Source organism: Gobio gobio (genome assembly GCF_949357685.1).
Source record: "Gobio gobio genome assembly, chromosome: 11".
NCBI lineage: Eukaryota > Metazoa > Chordata > Actinopteri > Cypriniformes > Gobionidae > Gobio > Gobio gobio.
The window spans coordinates 39,982,957-39,999,931 of NC_137104.1; the positions used below are offsets into that span (position 1 = coordinate 39,982,957).

At 42.2% G+C, this 16,975-nt stretch overlaps 1 protein-coding gene across 1 annotated transcript in view; it reads right to left on the bottom strand.

Annotated features, from left to right (window-relative positions):
• Positions 1 to 16,975, bottom strand: part of ash1l (ash1 (absent, small, or homeotic)-like) — a 35,203-nt gene that overhangs the window by 15,766 nt on the left and 2,462 nt on the right. The window contains exons 3-13 of the mRNA XM_079830075.1: positions 13,166 to 13,965; positions 8,091 to 12,495; positions 5,677 to 6,421; positions 4,967 to 5,140; positions 4,781 to 4,875; positions 4,369 to 4,442; positions 3,957 to 4,002; positions 3,706 to 3,811; positions 3,383 to 3,589; positions 2,160 to 2,306; positions 436 to 544 (exon numbers count right to left, since the gene is read on the bottom strand). Coding sequence (XP_079686201.1) covers positions 436 to 544; positions 2,160 to 2,306; positions 3,383 to 3,589; positions 3,706 to 3,811; positions 3,957 to 4,002; positions 4,369 to 4,442; positions 4,781 to 4,875; positions 4,967 to 5,140; positions 5,677 to 6,421; positions 8,091 to 12,495; positions 13,166 to 13,750 — 6,693 coding nt within the window. The 5' untranslated portion in view covers positions 13,751 to 13,965. The remainder of the gene's footprint in view (positions 1 to 435; positions 545 to 2,159; positions 2,307 to 3,382; positions 3,590 to 3,705; positions 3,812 to 3,956; positions 4,003 to 4,368; positions 4,443 to 4,780; positions 4,876 to 4,966; positions 5,141 to 5,676; positions 6,422 to 8,090; positions 12,496 to 13,165; positions 13,966 to 16,975) is intronic.

A 16,975-nucleotide genomic window follows, 5' to 3' on the forward strand; every position in this document is an offset into this window, starting at 1 on the left:
TAATGCTTTTGGAAAGCTTTCCCAGAAGAGTTGAAGCTGTTATAGCTGCAAAGGATGGGCCAACTCCATATTAAACCCTACGGATTAAGAATGGGATGTCATTAAAATTCATGTGCATGTAAAGGCAGGGGGTCCCAAAACTGTTGGCAATATAGTGTATTTATATAAAGGCTTTAAGTAAAGTGTTACCAAAATAAAAAAAAATATTATATATAATGCTTTATATATAATGTTATTTGGAGTCCCAACCCTTCTAGATTCTGTGGCTGGAATAATCAGGTGCTATGAGTGACTGAATCAACACCAGCGATCTGGATGAATGAAATACAAGCATCCGCTACAAAACACAGCTGCGTGTTTATGTATATGTACATGCTTCAGACAGGCATGCTCCTGACATGCGGGATCCGGGTGACTGCAACTCTTCTAACATACCTGTTCTTCCATGTTGAAGGAGTGGAAGTTGTAATCATATGTCAGTTCTGTTCCACTGTTGATGTCTTTCAGAGCAAACAGACCAATACGGTACACTCCATTTACCGACCTAAGAGAAAGACAAACAGATTCATGATTTAAACTCAACGTTCAACCTCAGTCAAGATTCTAAAGCAATTATGAAACAGATTGTTACAGCTCTAATAGTCTGATCGGACAAGCAATGTTCAGCTTTTTATGAGACTTTCTTCTGAGATAATAAATAATAATAAAATTTTTATATATACACTTTACAATTAAAAAGTTTGGGGTCAGTACTTTTTTTTTTTACGTTTTTGAAAAAAGTATCATATGCTCACAGAGGCTGTATTAAAAATTGTAATATTCTTTCAATTGAAAATAACCGTTTACTATTATAATAAATTTTAAGATGTAATTTAGTCCGGCGATGGTAAAGCTACATTTTCAGCATCATTACTCCAGTCTTCAGTCACATGATCCTTCAGAAATAATTCTAATATGCTGATTTGCTGCTTAAGAAACCATTCTTATTGTTATCAATGTTGAAAAAAGTTGTGCAGCTTAATATTTTTGGAAATTGTAATATACTTCTAATGAATATTAACAGCATTTATCTGATTAATTTTATCTTTACTTATCATTACTTTTGATCAATTTATTGCGTTCTTGCTGAATAAAACTATTCATTTATATCCAAACTTTTTAACAGTGTTAAAGGAACACGCCACTATTTTTGAAAAATCCTTTTCCAACTCCCCTAGAGTTAAACAGTTGAGTTTTACCGTTTTCGAATCCATTCAGCCAATCTCCGGGTCTGGCGGTAGCTCGTTTAGCATAGCTTAGCATAGATCATTGAATCTGATTAGACTGTTAGCATCTAGCTTTGTTTTCAAAAATACTGGCGTGTTCCTTTAAAAGCCTTTCTGTCTTACTGCTTTAATATATTGTAATGTGTCGATCTTTGAAATGAAATGAATTCAAGCCATCAGCATGTCAAGCAACATCAAGCATTGTGGACTTGATATTGAAAAACTAGGTTGAGTTGAACAATATGCAATAAGGTAAAATGAGGCCATTCTGGCACAGATGTGGGTGTGTGTGTGCACTCCAACGGCTAACCACTGGGCAGCACAGCTGTGTCCCCCACCCTAAAACACAAGCTTCAGATAATCGCTCTTGTGTGACAAGATGGATGATCTGCCACCATTCAGCCTACAAGCACAGTTTTTAATGTGTGTATGTGTGCGTGAAAGAGAAAAAAACGTAGCCAGAGCAGAGATGAAAGAGATAACATTTTTCTGTGGACTGTGAAAAAAAACCACGACGTGTCTGTAATTGTGTTACGCTACCAAGCAGATGTTGGCCACTGACCTGGATCTAGAGTTCACGATCCCGTTGCTAATATATAATCCTTTAGATTTCCACTAATTACACTAATTTATTATGAAACAACAGTTTCAACACCTTCTGTAAAAGAGAAAAATGTGACCTTCCTCTTTTAATTTTTCAACATGACCACGGCTTGTTCATTATACAGCATTTTTTAGAGGATAAAGTCACTGCTTACTCAGTACTTGTGGTTGTCCACGTCCCCACTGACTCACCGTTAAAAATGACCTTTCTGTTTCTGAACTCATCATGAGCTGATGGGATTTTATTGCCGTACTTCATCAGTGACTCATCAACGGTCTCGTTTCACTCACCATTTCTGCATTTCACAGTTGGGCTCGCAGCTGTGGTTGACAAAGCGAGCCTCGTTGCCCATGCGGTAGCTGTCGATGACCATGCCACTGTCCAGGTTCAGACAGTAGTTGCCGCTGTGGGAGAAGTACTGCTCCATCATACGACTCCTAAACATGAGAGAGACTTGCTGAATGTATTATAAAATTACAATTACAAAGTAAATAAAGTAGTGCTGTCAATCGATTAAGAAAATTAACTGGATTAATCAAACATTTTTTTCTGTTTTTATATACGTTTGTAACATTTTTTAGAATCTAATAATTTCACAGTTAATCTCCAAATTAATATAGAAACAACATAAAGACAGCATATTTTATATTTGTTGTAATGGCATCTTTTCATTGTATACAATGTATGAAATTCCCCTCATTTTAAACATGAATTATAGCCTTTCAACATTACATTGTAATTCAAAGCTATACATTTTTTTTTTACATGCATTAGGCTTCAAAAAATATAACAACTTTAAGCAAACTTAAACAATCCTCACATAAACCCATAATAAATGTTATATTTACCTATGGTCTAACATTTAGGAAGTTATCAAACTGTCTGCACAGCATAAATTATACATTCAAATATAGATGAATCCTTCTTAAAGCTACCAAAGTTCTTTAGTCAAGAGCAGAGTGTCATTTTCTCTGTTACCTTTGTTCTTTGATTAACTTTAATGAGACATCTTTAGTGTCTGCTGTCACTTTAAGATCACATGACGCAGCTCTGACATGAGTCTCATTTTCTCACAGCTCTTTACAGTTCTCACAGTCTTTAACTCATTTAACACTGCTCTTATGAGGAAAGTCGACAAAACTGGCATTTTGGTATAATTGTGTGTGTGTCATTGTTTGTTCAAGAGCGAAAGAGAACTCGATTCTGGCACGCTGTCTGTGTGCATGATACTGGTGTGTGTCAGGACATAACCATACTGCACGTTCTCGTTTGTCTTCACACTCGAATGGTTTAAAAGATAAATATAAAATATTTTTAACGCGTTAAACTGGAAAAAATTCACGTTGACAGCACTAAAATGAAGTAAAACTACTGAAATAAATATATAAATAAAATAATATAATATAATAAGAATAACACAAAACATTTGGTTAGGACACACATGGTTTTTTTGTTCAAACTAGTTGAGTTCTGTGTCTCGTTTTTGTTGTTTAAAGCAAAAAATGTGGCTAACCTGAACTCATGTTCGCTGACCACCTCTCCCAAGTATTCAATGATGAACTGGCCGGAACGTAGGGGCTGCTTGGTGCGGATCCCCCAGCCCTTCCCTTCAGCTCGGAAGCGCTCAAGGCACTGCACCCACTCATGCTTCTGGATATGCTGGTTATCGCACTGATCACCACACGGACATGTACTTGGAGAACACTCAGCAAAGATCATCCTAAGACCGACAGAGATCCACGTTATGAACTACAACTGCACTAATGACTAAGCAGGGATAATGATGCAAGCCTCTTAAGACTGGTCCAAAAATTAAGTATTTAATTGCCCTGTTACCTGTTTAGACAGTCGTCCTGACAGCCCCTCTCGCAGTCTTCAGGCGCCCTGCAGTTACAAGTTGTGGCTTCATAGCCAGAAAGAGGCTTCACATCCACATAGACATCTAATAGAAAAAAAATTGAATGCGTTACTCTTAATCATCCGCGAACATGCATGCAAAACGAGAGCAGACCTGAAAATCAACAAATCAGTATATTTATGGAAACAAATGCATGATCCACTGATCAAAAAAATGAAAAAGTCCTTACTGGATCTGATCTTCTTATAGAGAGGCACATCAGGTCTCTTGTGGAGCTACAAAGAACAAAGATGCACATTTTATTAGAAAGATTTTAGCAAGCAAACTGCTAAAAAATCTTTTTAAATATTAAAAAATATCCTGAATTAAGTTTATTTTTATAACCCTGTTGGCAAATTATTTTTCATAGACCTCACTAAATTTTATTAGATTTATGCTTAGAACAAGAAAATAAAAGATTTGCCAATGGGGAAAGAAAATTTTTATTCTCTAATCCTACAAGTGAATGTATCTTGTTTTAAGGATGTTTATTGGAAACCAAGAACAAAATACTGATTAATAAAATGATTTTTGCGGCGAAAAAAACGTAAATGACAAATGCAGATGTCAACTCAGGGAAAGATGTGGTTTTAAGGAGCTACCTGATCATGTTTCCAAAGCCACAGGATGTCATAAGGCAGCTGGAAATCAATGCGTTTCTGTCTCAAGTATTTCCCTGGACAAACACCAAAGACAAATTGTAGTTATTAATTCAGTCGCTTTGTCCTTTAAATTGAGGTTGCCCCATTCTAATATTGAATCAACTAATCACCTCATAACTCATAAACCATAACTAATCAGCCTGATTGCCCATGAGGCCATTCATAACAAACTGGTTAGGAATGAAAATGAAAGTGGTATACCAATACAAGTCCACAAGCTTATTTGTTTAAATAATAGTTCTTTAAAAATTTTATGTCGAAACTCCAAAATCCAACTGTCAACTAAACTGCAATCAGATATTGAGCTAAACATGTCAAAATGATGCATGCTATGCAAAAAGTAAAAACTCACCAACATGAATGGGAGCAGGTAGAAGGCCATACTCATGTTCCCCTGGAGTGTATTCTAACTTCTCCTTCTTTAGCTGTAGCAGCTGACTGCGAGGACTAATGGGGAAATGCAGAAAGGTTACGTTTATTTACCTGGGATATGAATGTTAGATAATAAAACGGGCTTGCTGAACATGTTCACCCTTACTCATCAGTCTTGTACACATCAGAGTAAAGTCCCGCCTTTTGAAACTTCTTTTTGGGTGGTCTAGCAACTCTCTTCTCCCGTTGAGTGGTTACTGATGGGTTTGGGGCTTGTTCCACAGAAGTAGGGACTGTGCGCTCTGGGGAGGACTGGCTTTCAGGTTTTCCCTCCAGTGCACTGCAAATAAAAACCAATAATTTATTATGAGATTACGAAAAAAGAAAAAAATCATCTGCTTTTTGGCCATGACATGGAGGAGCCAGAGACCTTTGTAATGAAAGTAGATTTTTTTTATTTCATGCTGATTTTAAAAACATTAAACAGCTGGAATTCAGATATGGTAAAGGCCGCTTTGCTTCCGACAATGATAGACCAATCACAACAGACTGGACCTCTGACCAATCAGAGTAGAGGAAGCGCTTGGAAAGGAGGGGTTTAGCGAGACAGAATCTTTTATCGAGCCGTTTCAGACACAGTGAGAAAAGAGATGATGTGCTTATCAATATTAAAAACAGTTGTGAAACCGTGATATATTTTTTTTCCCCAACATTCTTTGATGAATAAAAAGTTCAAAAGAACAGTATTTATTTGAAAAAGAAATATTTAGTAACATTATATGTCTTTACTGTCACTTTTGATCAATTAATGCATTTTATGCAGTTTAAAACAAATCATACTGTCATTTGAATGGTTGTGTATATTGTACCACATACCTGCGAAAACAATGCATTTCTTCCTGCGTCAACCATTCCCTCCCTCCTTCTGGTCTTGCTCTTGCCATCACATCCTCCTCTCTAGCAGCTGACTGTTCTTCTTCTTCGTCTTCTTCTTCTTCTTCTTCCACCTCTCTTTCCTCCTCTGGTTCCTCTTCTTCCTCATCACCTCCTTCTGTCTCCCTTTCCCAGTGTTTCCGCTTACGCCCTTTTCGGCGCTGACTCTGCACTACAGACTCAATGACATCAACCACAGTGTCTCCCTCCCAGAGCACACTTCCTCTGTGCCTTTCAGGTAACGGATGGTTCTCCTGTTCTGATGCCTGTGGTGGTGGTGGTGACGGGGGAGGCGACGGCAGCGGGTGCTTACGGGGACGGCCCGGACCCCGTTTTTTTACCACATTGTTTCCTGTGCGTGCTTGCCTCTGGAGCTTCTTTGCACGGAGGATCTTGTTGACATGGTGCAGGTTGTTTTTGGGAGGGGGCCGATGGGAGTGATGCGAAGGGGGGGAGTCAAGGCAGCATGCAGCCTGGGAGGAGCATGTGGAGGGACTAGCCTGGCGACTGGTGGGCCGGAGAGCTGCGGCACTTCCAGGCTGGTCAAGAGTGCAATGAGAAAGGCAAGAGGAAGAGTGCGAGAGGGATAGAGGAGGGTGGTGGTGATGGTGGTGCCGGTGATGGGGACCCTCAGAAACCTCAGGAACACTGGATTGGCCACCTCGGTTCTGCATGCCAGATACATTCCCTAAGAGATTAAACCAAAAGAAGAGTTGAGTGGCTGAACATTTTTGAAAAAACAGTGTTGTAACAGAACTGAATGAATCACGTAAAGTCCCATAGTATGCATGTCAAGTAATCGAGCAGTTAAAATGACTAAAAATGGAAATCCCTATTTCATAGTCAGCCAAGACAACAATAATGAAATCAAAGGCTAAAATAAAATAAATTCAATACAGAAAACAGCATCTTGCCATTGACTAAGCTAAACTCTGAAATTTGTGATTAGCTTATTATCTTTATTTAGAACAAGTTTATTAGCAGGCAAAAAAACAGAATGGGGACTTGAGCATCTTTTCTACACCATCTAGAGTCCAGTTTATCTCCTCATCTCCTAATAGCCAAATTCTGATGTAGAAGAAAAGTCTCCCAGATTCAGCAAAAAAGCAGCATCATCTATTCATGTGTGCAAGGCCTCATTAACTGTGTTCCCTCTATCCTCCATTATCCCTTTAATTAACTTACTCTCAGTCTAACTCACTTTCAACACAGTCTTGTCTATTATGTTCAATTCATCTTATCTTTCAATCAGTCAAACTCATCCTTCCACATCTCTCCATTTCATTGTGTGTGTTTTTTCACAATTCCTCTGTGCAAAACGGGTTACAAGTCATAGTTTAATACTTATGGTTAGCTCTTTGCTCAAATCAGATAATAATGACTGCCTTAGCAAGCACCACTAACTATAAATGGGCACCAATTCATCAACTAGCTCTTCCTTCCAATCACATCTTATTCACAGCCGTAGTCTTATTTTTTATCAGTCCTATTTTCCTCTAGCCTTTAATCCTCCTCTTTTACTCTTTCTCATCAGTTTCTTGCTCTCACTGCTACAGTGAATTAATGGTGCAGTCAATGACCGGTGGATGACCTCATGTTCTGAGCTCTAATCCTAGATTACATACTACACTTTGCCATCTCACTAGGGGCCCTCTATGCATTAACACATATACACAAACACACTGCCCATCTATCCCAGCATGACTGAGAGCCTTTTTTACCTGGTTCAGTACGGTAACATTTGAGCAGGTGCTTTTATGTGTGAGTGTGAAGAAATGTAGCCATAAAAAGTCTGTATATGCATGCCAAGTAGGAATCCCACTGCTATTGGAGTGCAGAGGAAATTATGTTGCAACCAGCTATTTTGTAGTATATTTGGTCATATGTATTGGTCTATAGGACCTTTAACTACAAGCTGGAGCTTTGACTATTCTTGTAACAACCGCTTTAAACAGGCCATGCAAAATGCTTTTGGTGTGATGGCCTGGCCTTGAAATCAATACAGAACACTGACAGGAAGTACTGAAAAATAATCATAAATTTGCTGCATGCACTGAAGCAAATGACGTCCAATAAAATTTTAGTACAGAATTATGGAGGACGTCGAGGTAAAGCTATATTTGGAGAGTGACTACATTTCACTACATTAATTCTGCAACCTTCACAATGTCAAACTAAATTTGGGTCACCTAAGGAGGCACCTATTTGCATTCAGTCAGTTGAAGACAACATGTAAAAAACTGCAAAGGCATTACTGAACTGAACATGGATGTAATGTAATACTTGTATGTCATGATTATGGTTTAGTTTAAAAGGCTTATCAATATCAGCATTAGTTCATGATATTTCTCACTTACCCATCTCTCTCCTCTCTGCAGATGTGGAACGATCCGTTCTCACTGTCCGGTCCACACGTGAAAGGCTGGGGCTCTCTGACGTTCCACCTTTTTTGCTCCGACTCCCCTTGAGTGAGGTTCGAGATAGTGCAGATGCAAACAAGTTGGTGTGGTGGCTGGTCTCTGCCTCCTCAATGGGGGAAGCAGCATCTTCCTCATCACTCTCCGAGCACTCCACTGTATTTTGCGCATGTCCTTCAGAGAATGCACCAGACCCAGAAAAGGACTGGTTTCTAGAGAGTTTTGAGTAATCAGTATCAGAACTTCCTATTCTAAACCAGGAGTCAACAGGATGATGTACCCGGGTCGTGCTGCCCAAAGACAGTCGTGAAGGCCCAAGACAAGACAAAGAGGCCTCTTTACGCTTGTACCGTTCTGCAGACGATGAGGAGGAAGAGGAAGGAGAGTTGGCAGAAGCTGCCTGTTTGTTAGCACTGGAGTCAGCAGAGCCATCTCGCCCAAACCGGCAGCGCTGCAGGGACTCTACACTCCCTCGCTCCCCTCTTCCGACTCCCAACCCCTCACCTCCTCCACTTCTGCCCCCTATGCTACCTACTACTCCACCACCATCATCACCCTCCTCTTCTCCACAGCGATCCCGGTGCTTGTGTCTATGCTTGTGTTTGTGGTGCCAGCCAAATGACAGCTCAGACGACATGGCAGGATAGAGTACTGATGAACGACCACCACCTAGATACTCTTGCCTAAGCAGCTTATGTTTCTTCTTGTGAAATTTGGAGGGGTTAAGAAGCAGGTGGGATGGGTGATGATGATGGACATAAGAAGGGGGCGGAGGTGGAGGAAAAGAGGGGGAATGAACATGGTGGGATGGGCCAGAGTGGGGAGCCTGGTGATGTGGGTGGGGGTACAGGGCACTTGCTGGGGTATAACCACGATAGTAGCCAAGTCCCAGTGGGGCAGAAGAGTATGGGACACCATAAGAAGGGTGATAGAAACCACCGCTGGAAAGGGGAAAGCCTAACCCAGGTACAAACGGTACTTCTGATATAGATTCTCTGAGCTTAGGTGGTCGCCCTCTTTTCTTTTTAAGATCTGGCTTACGGACATAATGAAGTGAATCACATGGGTAGGCTGGGTGGGGTGAATAATATCCGCTAAAATTTATCCTGAAGATGGTGGGCAAGAGGTCTCTATGCAGATAGTGATGGGGTGGAGGGTTGGTTCCACCTCCAAGGCTGCTGCTGGCTCTGGCACTTCCCAAGCCAGACCCACGGCCTGGGCCTGCTGCCCCAGCACCCAGACCTAAGCTGCTACCCAAACGAAGTGTAGGTGTGCGATGAGCAATTCGTATTTCACTGAGCTGAACACAGATCTCATCCAAATCAGCCAAAAAGTCTGGGTCTTGTCGGCGTGTCCGCAACTGCAGGTACTTCTTCTTGCGTTTGCGCTTTTGCCTTTTTAGTTTGTCATAGCTAGGGCAGCCATGTCCACGACGCTTGCACTTATGCTTGTGCTTCTCTTTATGTCCAGCCAAAGCAGAAGATGGGGCAGCTGGGTGTGGTCTTCTTGGGTCAGGTGATGCCCTAGCTCCAAGTGGAGAGGGTGTAGGTGAGGGACGTTCCAAGAGAACTGAAGATGAGTGCCTCCTTCTGCCTCTTGAAGAAAGTCCCATACCCACTCCCATGGCTGGACCTATGACACCAGGCATTAAGAGTCCACTTGCCATACCCTGTGAGACCCCTACACCAGCTAAGCCACTTGCACTACCAGCCTTTTCCCCACGGTCCGAGGTGCTGTTGTTGTCTGTTCCAATGCCACTGTCACTGGGTACCGTCTCTTCGCTGTGCGATTCACTGACTGGGGACGGTGTGGCCTCCTTCAGCTCACTCAGAGGAGCAGGAGACGTGGGCAATAGTGGCCTTGGAGGAGAAAACTTCCGATAATGGTAGTGTTGCCTGTAGTGGTGGTGGTGATGGTGGTAACCCCGGCAAGAAGACTTCTTTTGAGATGGGTGTGCTGTGGATGATGTGGAGCTTCCTACAGTGCGAGCAGACGGGGCTGAAAAAGTAGGTGGGGGAAAGGAGAATGAGTGGTGGCCTTGATGGGAATGGCTGCAGTGTGGGTGGGAAGAGAAATGCACAGAGCCAGGCTCAACAAAGCTAGCATCACTAATGGGACTTTGGCCTCCACTTGATTGCGAAAGTGATGGGGATGGGAACACCTCAGGCGGAGGCAACTGGTGCTGCTGGTTTTGTAAGGTCTGCGACTGGTGATGATGGAGTGGGGAAGAAGTGTTTGGTGACAAGAACGGTTCTGGAGGGGGTGTGGGGGCACCTGGGGAGAGATTAGCTGATGATTTTGGCTTACGACCCCTCCTTTTACCCATATATATTGTCCCCTTTTTGCTAACATTGATCTGGGGCCCTAATTTGCCCCCAAATGTGGCAGCAAGTGACGACAGAGACTGTGGTTTTGCAGCAGCCAGAGCTCCTGTTGCCCCACTGTTTCTGGTACCTTCCTGCTCAGTCACTGGTTTCGGCCCAAGCAGTATTTGGCTGAGGAGCCTCTTCCGTTTTACTGTCTTCATTTTATTGATTTTGCCTATGATCGTCTTCATGATGAGCTGCCCATTGCCCTTATTACGAAAAGGTTTTTCACCTACTGAAGTATCCCCTGACTCAGGAGCAAGTGTTGGGGGCTGGGTTTCTTGTGGAAGGGTTGGAGGCAAGCGCTTGGGACGCCCTCGCTTTCTTGCCATGGGTTTAGGTGGATTAAAGTCCACTTCAGGGTGCAAGACAGGGGGATCCTGCTCTTCTTTAGATTTGAGCAGACTGGAGTAGACTTTTGAGGGTACCAGTTTGTTTGGGGTGCGGCCACGTGCTGGAGCATCTAACCGAGGCATTTTGTTCTTAGGCCGTCCCCTCTTCTTGGGTGAAGATTCAAACAGTTCTGAAACAACAGGGGGCATGAGATTAGAATTGGGAGGCCGTCCCACAGGACGCCGAACAGGGGATAGGGAGGAAAGCCCTGAGGGCATTGGTGTGGTGAGTTTCTGATGGTTAGAAGCAGCCTCAAGTAAAGACTTGTGGGTTCGATTCACTGCCTTCGTCCAACGAGGTCGCCGTCCTCGCCGCTTCTTAAGAGGCTTTGAATCCTGCTCAGTTGGTGATGCAGGAGATACAGCCCTAGTATCATCGCATTGTGGTGTTGGGCTCCTGCTGCCACCAGAAGGATATGAAGGTGAAATAGTGCATTTGGTGGACTCAGCAGGACTTGGTACCCCACTAACACGACTTTCCTGATTGGGACTACGTTTGACTGGGCTTGAGCTCTCACTGTGTTTACCCCTCTCACTTCGAGGGGCTGACAAAGAACACTTTTCTTTAGGATCTTGCTTGCCTGCCATGGCTGGACTGGAGCCCTTACTTAAATCTCTGGGACTGTCTGTGTCTTTTTCTCGGTCACGCTCTTTGTCTTTCTCAGTAAACTCTTCTATTCGGGAGGGGCTTGCTCTAGGGCGTGAGGCTAGGGAGCCTGGTAAACCTATGTGACATCCTGTACTTCCTATTCTCTCTAAGGAGGAGGATGAAGATGAAGAAGAGGAAAATGTTGGTGAAGAAAGAGAAGCCGTGGAGGAAGAATGAGATGGGCAATGCAAAAGACGAGACTGAGATTTCATTCCATTGGTGGTACTGTTGTCAGTGCTATCATTTGCGGATGTTGTCGTCAAACGACTACTGTTTTGAGAAAGAGCAGTACTAGTGGTGGTGCTGGTGGTGGTTGTGCTGCTGTTGCTATTGGTGACACCTTTTGAAAGTCCATCTGATTCCTCTTTTCTAGAGGTGCCAGAAAATTTTTCCAGGATACTGTCTTTGTTTTTGGACCCATATGGGCGACCTGGGGGCCGTGAAACAGGTGGTGGAGGGGTAAGGTGCACCGCCCTGGAATAGGTGTTCCTATTGGCCATAGCCCGCTCAGGACGCTGCAGATTAGAAATTAAGGGAGGCGAGCTACTGTGTGCTGGAGCTGGCGATACTTTACGGGCTTTCGGCTTTGGGCACTTTGAAGGTGGGCATGTAGCTATGAGCTGAGCAAGCTTCTCGGTTACAGTAGGGGTACCCCAGGCAGAAATTCCTCTTTCTTGTTCCTTTTGCCCCTCAGAAAAATTATACTGAGAAGATTTTAAGGTCCCTTCTGTTTTGGGGTCCTGTTGCGATGTGGCAGCTGGGGGCATTGTTGGTGGCGATGGAGCAGGGGAGTTGGTTTGTGGAACATGGTTTTTCTTTCCAGAGGAGTGTGATTTGCTTTCTGTCAAGGGACGATGAAGGTTAAGGGGTCTCTCTGAAGAAGCAACCGATTTTACATCAGCTTTTCCCTCTGACTTACAGGCAAGTTTTGGAGGACCCTACATGTATATAAAGAAGAAAATACTGAGTCACAGAAAAACTGTTACATACATTTAATTCAATGTAATATGGAAAATCATGGAACACAAGAAATAATGATACATTATTAACTTTGTTGGACAAAAATGTTCATGTTTTATTCCACTAAAATTCCTGTTCATTAAATGAATACTGGACCATTATTACTTGTTTTTTTCTTTCATATCAATAATACAGCAGGACAGGAGAGAGAGATGGGAGAAGGAAGCTTCTAAGACGCTTGCGAAATAGAGAAAGAGAAATAAGGTTAAAAAGACATTAGGACAAAGTTGAGGCAAAGAAAGATGGAGAACAAGAAGAGTGAACAAAAAAAGTACTCTGGGTAAGACAGAAAAGCATAGTTAACAGAGAAATTAGGAAAAGGGAAAAAAAGAAAGTGTTTGGGTGACTGAAAGAGAGAATAGTGAGAAAGAAAAAGTGTCAAGATGTGCAAAGCCTATTTATCTGATGAAACCACATTAGCTCGTTGAAAGGAAAGTGTAGTGAGAGGGATATTTCAGTGTGTCTATCCCTTGTCCTTGTTGGTTTGCTGTACTGGATGCTTGTTATGTAATTTCAGCTAGTCTTTTTCTTTGTTTACAAATTCTTAGACATCTGAGAAATGCTGCGTGAGAAGTTAAACAACCTTACCCTTTTCGCTGGAGCACTTCCATTCACAGGAGTGACTGGGCTGGTGGAAACAGGAGGAGGAGGAAGAGAAGGTGAGGGAGATGTAGCAGCAGGAGTAGTAGACGATGGAGTTGCTCCTCGGTTGACAGAGGGGCTTTTCTCTCCTTCTTTTCTATGACTTGGACTAGAAGTGTGGCTGCTCCCATCACTGGCTCCGGCTCCACGATTAGCACGCCCTCCGCCTCTGCCTCCACTATGCCTTACGGTGGCTCGGAAGGCTGGCCGACAGACATAGTTCTCAAGGATTTTAGGAGGCTTCTTCGTGCGTTTGGCCTGCAGGCCTATTTTGAGCTTGACGTTGCCCTCAGAGTAACTGGTTTCTTTGACTGAAAACTGTGTGGGTTGCTGCTGTTGTTGCTGGTCACTAGTCCCACTTTCAGCACCACAAGTTTCACTCGGTGCTCCATCTCTTGGTTTCTCTCGTTTCTTCTTCTCCTCTTCATCGTCCTTCTTTCCTCCTACTCCTTCTTTCTCACGTTCTGCTGGGGGGGCATTGGCAGGGGGCGGAGGTGGCGTAGAGGCCCCCCCCTGTGTCCTCTGATCCATTGGTGATTTGGGGAACAAGGGGGGCTTGAGTGGGACAGTATGTTCTCACTCACAGGTATAGATAGGTACAGAAGGACTTTGATGTCAGATGTCAGGTAGGGGGAAGAAAATTGAATGGAGGGGAAATGGAAGGGGGTGTAGCAGAGGTCAGAAATAAATCCTTGGGTTGAAGCAATGTCGTCCCTTGCCAAATGCCCAGCCCTCTCACCTTCAAACTGTGGAGATAAAAACAGAAGGGGTGTTACAACCAAAAGACAAATTAGCCACACTTCTAAGACAGCCTTAACCTTTAATTTAATTATTAACACAGAATGGCTTTGCAAACATGGATCACTACCACCACAAATACGACTTTGAATGATCAAACTAAGAACATGGAAAGGCACTAATATCTGAAATCTGACTTTTGATAATGGATGGTTCTGAATGATAACCTAAGTGGCCAGACAGAAACACATTTCAGTAATATATTTATGAATCATTGAGGCTTTTGAAGAAAATGCATGTTTTTTTGTTTGTTTTTTACAACTACTTCATATTCTAATAATGTCTAATAATAGCCCATTTGTCTAATTGGACTCAGCACTTTTATTAGTATCTTGATTTTTTTTATACATGTAAACAATGTTTGTAATATTGCTTATTAACCTTTACTGAATCTTTTTTGCAAAACATCACCTTGTGTGCCATGGAACAAACAAGTCATAAGGATATTAAATGATTTCAGAATATACATTTTTGTGTGAACCAGCCTTTTTAATATACGTATAAACATTAACATATGGACAGGAGGATCAGTCATTTTAAAATGGTTATTGGAAATTCCAAGCTGTACATTTCACAAACAATTAACAATCCTTTTTTACAACCCTGTGTAAAAGCGTTTCTAATAAATTGACCTGGATCATAAAAGACAAAAAAACGTTTGCCCCTTACACGCCTCCAAAACAAAAGGCCACCGAGTAATTTAGTACTGCACCAGCCACAGGTGCTTTCTGAGGGTCAAGTCATTGGGAGGCGAGCCCGAGCAGTGACCTCGGCATAAAAGGCCCTCTGGGAGACAGAGGATCCAGTCACCTTTTCGAGCCCTTTTTATGACTTCTAGTCAGAAAAGCACAGAGAGTGAATGAAACACCGGGAAAGAAAAGGAAAAAGAGAGGGCAGAGCAACAGAAGCGGACAGTTTTTTTATGCCCCACTGAGAGTGATGGTTTAAAGATTACACAAGTCTATTAAGAATGCCTAGGTCATTGGAACGCTACATGTACGGTTACGGCCGTTTAGAGCTCGGCACGAGAAAAAGCTCAGAGAGCCGTTTTACGAAGTGTTGTTTCATTAGTGGTGGTCTTTTATATTGAAAGAGTTGTTTTCTGTGAAATCACCACAACTATAAACTGGCTACAGAACTTGGAGTCCTGCCTTCCTTCTCTCTACTCCGACTTTTCTGTTTACTATAATTACTCACCCCATTTCACTTAAACACGCCCTTTCTCTTCCATTCGCCCCTTCTCGTTTCACACATGGCGATCCAAAAATCACACCTCTCTTGTTCTCTGTCCGACCTACCCTTTCACCCCATTCTGTCACTCTCTTCGTCCTCTCACTCATTCAGTCTCCCTCTAACACTCACTTGGAAATCTAACATTACAGCGGTCAAACTAGAGCCGTTGTGCTTCTGCTAATCGAAAACACATTTCCCTAGCACTCCCTCCCTCCGTCTTTTTTCCTTGGTCCGTCCCTCCCTTAGTGACAATCATTCCCCTATTTCCTCAGCGCTCTGGGTCGTACTCCGCTTCTCGTTACTGTGTTATTCGCTCTCCTGTCCCTCCTCTCTTTGCGGAGAAGATGCCAAAAATAAATGCTACCTTGTATTGTAAAATGGCTGCGGGAAAAGTCTTGAGGGAAAGCTGGAAAGAACAGCAGCAAGCTATCATTTGCTAATAATCCAACACTTTTACATTTATGCATCTGATTCAATAGGAATCAAACCCATGCTCTAGCCATTGCAAGCATCATACTCTACCACTTGAACAAAATCAAACAAACCAACTAAAACACTTTATTTTACAGTAGTCATGTTACAAAAACATGTTACTATAATGAATTACTAAGCTAATAACAATGTGAACCATGTATAATGACAAGCACAAACAAAAATGACTAGATAAAGCAATTTGTCTCAGTGTAACAAAGCGAATAAACTCAACAGACAAAAAATAAACTCTGAAGTCATCGATTCCTCTGCTTCCTCCTTCATCCATGCTCTTTCAGCACCTGTCATTCATGACTCTTTAATCTGTGCTTGTTTTGGCAGCATAGCGATATAATATACTAACACAGTGTATTTAGACAGCCTTTTTTCAACTATGAAATTATGTGCCCTCGTTTATTCTGTGAGCACCAAAAGCCACAACTTCCACTCAGCCAAAACACACTGTAGGACAAATTGGGAGACAGTGGAGCAGTTGAAGTTCGAGAGATTTAGTGAGCCTGAGGGTGACTAGATGGCAAGGAGAAAAAAAACAGGCAAATTGCATCTAAAAACTATTAAAAATGTAGTGTAGAGGACTTACAGCAAACAATTTGCATCTCTCACTTCCCACTCTTCCTTTTGCATGCAGTTATACTTTATGTCTTATTTGATTCAAAACCTGCTTGTAAGTACTTGCTACAGAGTTACAGTTAGGGTTTGGTATAGTAGCTACATGTACTTACTATGTAGTTACGGTTAGTAATAAGTACTTATTTGAGTAAGTACAATGTAACTACATCCCCTCAAAAAAGTTACACGTTACTACATCACCTTAAAATAGTTACACATTACTACAAGTACTTACTATAGCAATTACAGTAAATTATTCATAATTACAAGTAACTAACCCTAAACCCTTGAACTACATGTAGAACTGCAAGTACTAACTATAGAGTTAGAGTTCGGTTTAGGGCTAGTTACTTGTAATTATGACTAATATTCTGCTATTACTATACTACCGAACTTTTCTCATATTGTGACGTACATTTGAGGTAAACTAATAATGTGGGGGGGGGGGGGGGTGACTGAGCTCTATTTATCAGTTATTGGTTGGATGGAGGCAGAAATGAATGCAAGCTTGCAGTGGACTGTTCAAAAGGGGCAGGGTTTAAGTGAATGACACGTTTATAGAAGCCTGGCATATGTGATCAGAAAGACGTCCGGCATTTCACTGGAAAATCTAGTAGTGACGTT